The sequence below is a fragment of the Phascolarctos cinereus genome, unplaced genomic scaffold (assembly GCF_003287225.1).
Source record: "Phascolarctos cinereus isolate Bilbo 61053 unplaced genomic scaffold, phaCin_HiC Scaffold_2;HRSCAF=192, whole genome shotgun sequence".
NCBI lineage: Eukaryota > Metazoa > Chordata > Mammalia > Diprotodontia > Phascolarctidae > Phascolarctos > Phascolarctos cinereus.
The window spans coordinates 220,830,976-220,839,070 of NW_027555625.1; the positions used below are offsets into that span (position 1 = coordinate 220,830,976).

Here is an 8,095-nt window from a genome sequence, read left to right on the forward strand (position 1 = left end):
AGGGAAGCCAGTAGAAAATAAACAAAGGAGAATTTTATGATGAACTGTTCTTCTTTCAGATGCCCATGGTAATGGGGGAGTGGGGGAAGAAAGATGCACAGTTTGAATAAGATTTATTGGGGCCATGCCAGCCCAGGTGGTAATCCAGCTTGGGTAGGATTTCATAGCAAGAATCTTCATGCAGTGGGGACCACATTCTTTCTTCCTATTCCTTCTAACTCTCCTCTTTCCTCATGTGTAGCATGTAGTACAAGTGTCAGGGAAAATAATGACAGTAATAATTACAACCTCCACTGAAGTACTGTCTTTTTAATACTTATTTGTGATCATATGACAGTGCTCCAATGTGATCTCATTGACTTGGCTCTTCCCTTCAACAATCCAGATCACCCCCTACTTCCACCCCATTGCAAGCCCCTTTGGCCCTTGTTCATGTCTCCCCATAATTCATCAAAGGGGGTCCACCATGCTTTCTTTTGAAATCTTGAGGAAACTACGGAGAACATGGGTCACATCACTCATCACTCTCCTCTTTCTTAGCATATGGCCAGCCCATCATTTTTGTTCATATATTTCTTTGATAACATCTATTATGCTACTTTGGGGGAATTCTTTGTAAGGTGTCAAAGCCTACTTGCATCCCCCATATACCTCTATTGCCTGTTAATTCTTTAAGGACTGTGCTGTCCTCACAGCATTACCACACGGGAAGGATATTATTGGTTTTTATAAGATGGGCCCTTATTTCAGGGAGAAACTTCTAACTTAGGTCCTTTGATTCTAACCCTACAGCTCTTTTCATTATACCCTGCTGTCTCTTAGCTATATTACATTATTGTAATCTGCCTTCCTTCTCCTTCCTCCATCCTTCTCCACAAGAAAACCATAAATGCTATGTGAGCAGGAATCTCTCTTACTTAAACTGTATGTCCCTCCTCAGGCTAGTCCTTGAAAGATTACTAGGAACATAGTTAGGCCTAGTTAGGCCTCTGTCAGCCAATGGCTGGCTGCCCTCTAATTCCTTGAAAGATTTTTTAAATTAAAATGTATTCTTTTTAATTAACAGAAATCTATTGTTTCTCCCTCCCATCCATCCCCCCCCCACCAAATTTGAGGAAAAAGAAAAACAAATTCCTCATAACAATTATGCATAGTCAAACAAAACACATTCCCTCAATAGCTGTTAATACACACACACATTTTTTCTGCAATCATAGATAGTCATTTTGTTAATCAGAATTCTAAATAGCTTTCAGGGTTGCTTGTTTTTACAGTGTTGTTATTGTAGAGATTGTCCTGGTTCCACTAATGTTCATCAGTTTATTTAAGTTTTTAAAATTGTTCGTGTTTATAATATTAATGTATAGTATAAATTGTTATGGTTCTACTCACTATTCTGCATGTGTTCATACAAAAATTTCCATGTTGCTTTAAAATCATTTTGTTCCTCATTTCTTATAGCACAACAGTATTCCATTACATTTATAAATCACAATTTGTCAGCCATTACCCAATTGATGGGAACCCCCCTAATTTCCAGTTTTTTGCTACCACAAAAAGAGCTTTCTATATTTTTGTGAATATATGACCTTTTCCTCTTTGTTTCATTTCTTTGGGATATAGATCTAGCAGTATTATAGCTGGATCAAAGGGTATGCACTGTTAGTAACCTTTTGTGTATAATTCCAAATTGTTTTCCAGAATTGTTGTACCCTATCTTCCCACAGTCATTCCAGCATGTTATTTCTTTTTTTTTTTTTTTAATAATCTTTGCTATTCTTAGGGCTGCCTTCTAATTCCATCAAGTTTGATAAATGAAAGGGGTAACACACTGAAAATATACCATCTTCTTGTCTGTTACATGCTCCTTAGCCTTCATCGAGGTGGTGCAGTGGGTAGAGCGACCGGCCTAGAATCAGGAAGATATGAATTCAAATCTGGCTTCAGACACTTTCTAGCTGTTTTTACTGATGAGGAAGCTAATTAGGCCCAGCAGAGTTATATAAGTGGCAACCCTGGCATTCAAATGGAGAAAATGCTGGATTTGTAGTTACAAGACTCAGGCATGAATCTTAGCTCTGCTACTTATTACCTGTGTGACCTTGAATAAGGAACGTCTTTGTTCTTCCTTCTCAACCTATAAAATCAAGACATTGAACTAATGGTACTTGGCCCCTTCCAAATCTGAGTACGAGGGCCCAGTCTTCTCCCCTAATATCTCCCAACATGGCTTAAGTCAGGCCTTTCCTCTCAAAGCACTAAACTGGGAATGAGAAGATAGGTTAGAATTCTGGCTTTGCTGCTTGCTATAGTCTTGTGACCTTGGGCAAGTCTCTGCCCCTCTTTGTTCCTCTGCTTCCTCCTGTGTAAAAGGAGGGGGTGAAACGAGATCCTTTTGAATTAGATGCTCTCTCTCTGTCATTATACTACAGTGCCCAGAGCTGAGGACCAAGATCCTCTAGCCTCCTTTTGTGGGGTTTCTGCTTTCACTATCCCTAGACAAGTCCACAAGCCTCCGTAGTCCTAACAACATTTTTTTTTGGGGGGGGATCTTCATTTGAAACTTTCCTATAGCAATCTCCTGTAACATTTCCCCCTTACTGGGGCTTGTGGCTCTATCTTTCCTGAGAGTGTTATGCTGAGCCTTATACCTTCTTTAGTCACAGGTTTCTAGGAAATATCATAAAGGTATACAGTAGCTCGCAACCATAGGCCCTCCCAGAACACAAATTTCCAGCTCCATTCACTATCTCTCATCCCAGCTCCTCTAGCTCTCAGCTGTGCACCTTTCTGCCTTGGATGACATATCTGATTGCAGTTTCCCAGAGAGGCTAGGTCAAACAATCCAGACACAAGGGCCCTCTAGATCCTCAAGTGCGTCCCTTTGACTGAATTCAAACTTCACAGAAGGGGGCAGCTAGGTGTCACAGTGTATACAGCACCAGCCCCGAAGTCAGGAGAACCTGAGTTCAAATCTGGCCTCAGACCAAATACTTGATGCTTACTAGCTGTGTGACCCTGGGCAAGTCACTTAACCCCAATTGCCTAAAACAAAACAAAACAAAAAAACTTCACAGAAAAAAATCCCCTTAATAAAAGGATTTGTTCGGTAAAACTTGGACTCAGTCAAAAGGCTGCACCCCAGGACCTAGAAGGCCACAGGTTCCCCACCGGCCATTTTCCCTTTGGTTACTTGCAGGGCATAGAAAACACTAGAGGGTGGAGGATAATAGGGTAGCAAACCTATCTCAGCAATTGTAGGGTTCTTCCCTTCGCTCCACCTTTCCCCTTCTTTCAGACCTTTGTGGGGAGGGAAGGCATGATTACTGTCTTCAAGTATTGTCATTCGAAAGAGGGATTAGACCTACTTTGTTTAGCCCTAGAGAATAGAACTGGGAGCAAAGAAAGGATGAAGGTTGCAAAGAAAACAAAGTAGGCACTTTCTAGAGCTGTCCAAACCTGTCGGTGGGACCCCTGTCATTGGAGGTCTTCAGGTGAAATTTGGATAACCACGTGCAGGGTCTGTTGCGGAGGAAATTCTTCTGAAGGCTTGGGTTGGACTTCATGGCTGCTGGAGTCCCTTCAAGCTAAGAAATTCTGTGATTCTGTGGGACTGCTTTCCACAGAGGAGACACTTAATACACTGAAAGGATGAAAATATACCTGCGAAAGGGCTCCAAGGCCCCTGGAGGTCAGTGTGCTCTGCTTTAGCCCTGGGAATCTGAAGCAATCCCAACAAGTCTGGTTTTGGCTTGGCTAGGTTCTCTATATTTAGGAAGCCTCAGCTTCCATCCGGATCAGTCTTCGAGTTTGAGTCCACAAAGAGGGTAAAGGGAATCAGTTCACTGGGAAGTGGATCCCAAGCTCTCTCGCTGGGCCCTCAAACTGCTCTGAGGAACTGAACTAGGAATGACGAGACGTTTGAAGACTCTTTCAGTTTCTATGGGTGGGCTCTCCCAAGAGGAAAATTGAGCTGGAAAGGAATCTTCCCCCCCCCCCATTTTGGAGATGGGTAAAAGTGGCATATGCTAAAGCACTCAGTGTGGGGTTACGGTAGTGAGGTGGGGTGGAGAGAGGAAAAGAGATGTCTGAGATGTCTGAAAAGAATTGGGTGGGGATCCAAGATTTAGGAAACGCTGGTGCTACTGCTGAAGAAGTAAAGGTTGATGACTGGGACTGAGCAGTCGGGGTGTTGTTGCCGAGGGAGGGAGTGGTGCCGTTGTGGGGAAAGAGAAGAGCAGTATTCATGTGTTGGATAGAGCCAGGTGTGCCAGTGCAGCTCCCTCGATGCCCACCCCTGCCCCGCCCCACCCGTTTCAACCTCAGGGTAGCTCCTGAGCCCTGCTCCTCCCCCTCTTCCCTATCTCCCCTCCCTACCACAAAGCAACTGGCTTCCATTACCCCTGACAGCTCGAGAGCAGCAGCCCAGCCCCCTCCCACCCCCTTCCCCTGACTCCCTGCCATTCCCTTTTATGGACAGAAAGAGAGAAGGGGGGGGGAGTCCCCCAGGGAGGGGGAAGCTGAATGGGCAGCGAAGAGGTAAGAGTGTTTCAAGAAGCTCTTTCCCTAGCTTATGACTTCTCTAGCCTCAGAGACACCCAAGGACACGGCTCATTTCCTATAGGTCCAAGTCTCATCCTCTCCCCAGCCCCTCCTCTTACCGGGAACCCGGGACTCTTCTTTCGAGGCTCGGCCCTCCCCCCACTCACATCCGGGGGGTGATTTCCCACTTGACCAAAGAGCCAAGATTTGAGGTTTGGATTCCGGGAGGGTGGCCCGCCCGCCCCCAAACCCTATCTCTCAGGGGTGGAGGAACGATGGGAGGGGGGATTTCCTGATCCCCCTCCCCTTGAACCCCTCCCCAGCCAGGGCAGGCATTGGGCAGATCTCAGACACTCCCTCTCCCCCCCATTTTTTTTTTTTTACGATCAGAGGACAAAAGGCTGGGAAGCACTCCTTGGGCTGGCGGGAGGGAAGACCTTTTTTTCCCGTTGAAATCTCAGCCTCATCTCCCAGCCCTGGCCCCGTGTGCCCCGACGCTCACTCTCCCGCCCCAGGGAGGAACGGTCTCGAACCCAGGACTTAGAGGAGCGCGGCAGCGGAGTAGGGCGGCTTGGCGAAGCCCAAGAGGAAACACCTGGCGGGAAGCGGGCGGGGGCAGCGGCCCAGGGGGCCCCAACAGGAAAGGGGGGGCGCTGGGTGGGGAGGGCGCAGAGGTCAGGCTAACCACTTCCCCGAGCCCGGGGCGCACAGATATTGGCTCCTCGGTGTCGGGAAGAGTCTTCCCCCGCCTGCCCGTCTTCCTGACCTTTGCATGCAGCTAGGGCTGTAGTCAGCTGTGGCCAGCTGTGCGGAGTTAAGGTGAAGACGGGAAGTAGGCAGGGCTGTGTGTGTGTGTGTGTGTGTGTGTGTGTGTGTGTGTGTGTGTGTGTGTGTGTGTGTGTGTGTGTGTGTGTGTGTAAGTAACGGGCCAGGCTCATTGGGGAGGCTGGCCTCAGAGGGACTGTCGATGTGTCTATTTCTGGGTGTGAAAGGCTGGATTCGGTAGGTGTGTGTTGGGATGTAAATACAGGAAGCTGGTCTCTGACGTGTCATTGTGATGGTTAGTAACAGTTGAGTTATGAGGTGAGTTTTGCCTTGAATGTATTCTCACATCACCAAGCTGTTAAGGCATGTCCTGATTTCTCTTGGTTTCAGTATTTCTACCTTATTTCCACAGACATTGTACCAAACAGTGTATATGTTGCTGTTGTCATGAAAAGCTTTAGAATTAAGAACCTTGGCTAAGCTGCCATTTTCCTCCAATGAAATCAGTGAATGTCATCTGAAAGGGATCTTGCAGGCCCTTTAGTCCAAGCTGTACCTGATCAAAAATCCCAATATGTGGTCTTCTAGCCGTTGCTTGCAAGGTCCCCCCTCCTCTAACTTCCTCAGGCAGCCCATCTGAATCACTTTGGGTCAACTGTAAGTGTTAGGAAGTTTTTTCTTGTATTGTTTGTTTTCCTTTTTGAAACTTCTTCTCACTTCAATCTACGAGTAATGAACTCTCCTGGCAATGTTGACCAACATCCAGGTTTATGTTAAGTGGCCATGTGCATGTTAGGTTTCACCTTTTTCCCCCTGGCAAGGTGGAAAACACCCTAGATTTAGACACAGCACCTGGATTGGAGTCCCAACTCAAACACTGTGAACACCCAAGTGACCAGATCATTCCTATCCGATGTTCAGAAAACTTGTATAACTCTAAGTGCCTACTAAATAACGACCTTACCCCCAAAACACCTTAGCTTGGCATTCCAGGACACTCTGGGAGCCAATCTCCTCCTTTGTGAAATAGAAATAATACCGGCATCACCTAACTCACAAGGTTGCAATGCTTTTGTAAACCTTGGTTCTGTCTCCTCCTTGCCTCTACCCCTATATCAGCTGTATATTTTAGTCTAGGCCTACATATTGTTCCTCATACATGATATTGCATCTCTAGCCTCCATGACTCTGCACAGGCTGCTACCCACCCTCTCTTTTTGTCCACCTCTCGGAGTCCTTACCTCTCCTTCCATTACTGGGCATCTATTTTGTGTTTTGTTATCTGTGTATTTGTTCCCCTCAAGAATGTAAACTCCTTGAAGGCAAGAATTGTCCTTTTTTGGCATCTCAGGAGTTTAGCCCTATACCTGGACCTCTGCTATGGACTAAATAAACACTTGTGACTGAATGGATGTAGGAGTCAGAGTTTGTAAAGGGTGTCATGTGTACAGGAGGTTGGGATAGGGAAAATGTGTATATGAAAGAGGCTAGGTTCTGAAGTGGGATGCCCATTTAAGAGGTAAGGCTCTAGAGGGAGATGTGCATGTGCAGGTAGCTGGGGCTATCGTGTGTATATGTGTATGCACTTAGGCACGCGTGTGCAGGAGGCCCAGCAGAGGGGCAGTGTGCTTGAATAGGAAGCTGGGCTCTGAGGGGGTGCATAAGCAGGAGGCCCGGCTCTTGTGGGGGGAGGGGTGCCGTTGTGAGCCGAAGGCCGGGCTCTGGGGCAGTATGGCTGACTAGAAGGCAGGGCCCAGGAGAGATGCTCCGGGGAGGGAAGGGGACGGGGGAGGAGGGAGGGAGAGTGAGATCCCAGCTCCCTCCGTCCCACACCAGCTCGTGGGGCCCCCGAAGCCGAAGCATTGGCTCCCTCTGTGGGTCTGGCGGGTCGGGGGCAGAGGGCTGGCGCATGCGCACAATCTTTGACGAGGCTTTCTGTTCCTGGCCCGCCCAACCGAGCCCTAGGGAGCATACGAGGCGGCGGGGTGAGGGACTAGAGTGGCCATTTCCTCTGCTCGCCACGCGCGGCCGGCCACGTTTCCTTTGGGGTGCGCAGACTCCTCGTAGTTCCGGTCCGGCGCCGCAAAAGTGCTCCCTTTCTGCAAACACTGTGGGAACGCCAAGAAACAAGTGAGAGGCTGGGGCGGCGGCGGGTTCACTGTGCGGGGCGGCAGGGCGGAGGCGCGGGCGGCCCGGCCCAGAGGGCCCGTCCGTTGGCGGTGGTTGAGCCCGGCCCGCCGGCTCTGCTCTGTCCCTAGGATGATCACGGACGTGCAGCTGGCCATCTTCGCCAACATGCTGGGCGTGTCGCTCTTCCTGCTCGTGGTCCTCTATCACTACGTGGCGGTCAATAACCCCAAGAAGCAGGAGTGAGGAGGCGCGGCCCCGCTGCAGGTAATGCCCTCCTGCCCTCCGGAGCTGGCGGCGGAGAAAGCCCGCTCGGGCCAGCCCTGGCTTCACCTGCGCCCTCCCCTTGTGTCTCCCAGATGGCTCTGTGCTCTGGAGGCAGCGTTTTCGTGCTTGTCTCTCCTGCCTGCTCAGAGCTGAGGATGCCACAAGCCTGAGCCCAGGAACGGCCCTCGAGGGACGCGGAGGCGCCTGCCACCAGGACCAAAAGCCGAGAAGAGAATGGGAAGCTGCTCCTCCAAGGCTGAGGGGTTTGGGCCCCTATTAAACATCCCCCTCCTCTTTTGAGGCTAAACTGGCATTTGTTAAGAGGCAGAGATTGCTTACTGGGAGATGGGAGTGGGGAAGAGCTGGAATGGTTTCTGTGCACAGTGGGTAAGGA

The 8,095-nt window shown here is 48.9% G+C and overlaps 1 protein-coding gene across 2 annotated transcripts; it reads left to right on the forward strand.

Moving 5' to 3' along the window:
- The first annotated feature begins 4,459 nt into the window (after positions 1-4,459).
- OST4 (oligosaccharyltransferase complex subunit 4, non-catalytic) lies at positions 4,460-8,014 on the forward strand. Of its 2 annotated transcripts, none has more exons than XM_020983885.2 (3): positions 4,460-4,539; positions 7,566-7,701; positions 7,794-8,014. In XM_020983885.2, exon 2 carries the CDS (start codon positions 7,567-7,569, stop codon positions 7,678-7,680), a length of 114 nt encoding a protein of 37 aa, XP_020839544.1. In that variant the 5' UTR covers positions 4,460-4,539; position 7,566; the 3' UTR covers positions 7,681-7,701; positions 7,794-8,014. The 2 variants fall into 2 exon arrangements, with proteins under 2 accessions (XP_020839544.1, XP_020839543.2); XM_020983884.2 differs by lacking the exon at positions 4,460-4,539 and adding an exon at positions 7,055-7,437.
- Positions 8,015-8,095: the final 81 nt, after the last annotated feature.

Coding starts and splice junctions, on each gene's coding strand:
- OST4 (XM_020983884.2), top strand. CDS start 7,070: ATGCTCCGGGGAGGGAAGGGGACGGGGGAGGAGGGAGGGAGAGTGAGA. Junction 7,438..7,565: donor GTGGGAACGCCAAGAAACAA/GTGAGAGGCTGG, acceptor CTCTGTCCCTAG/GATGATCACGGACGTGCAGC.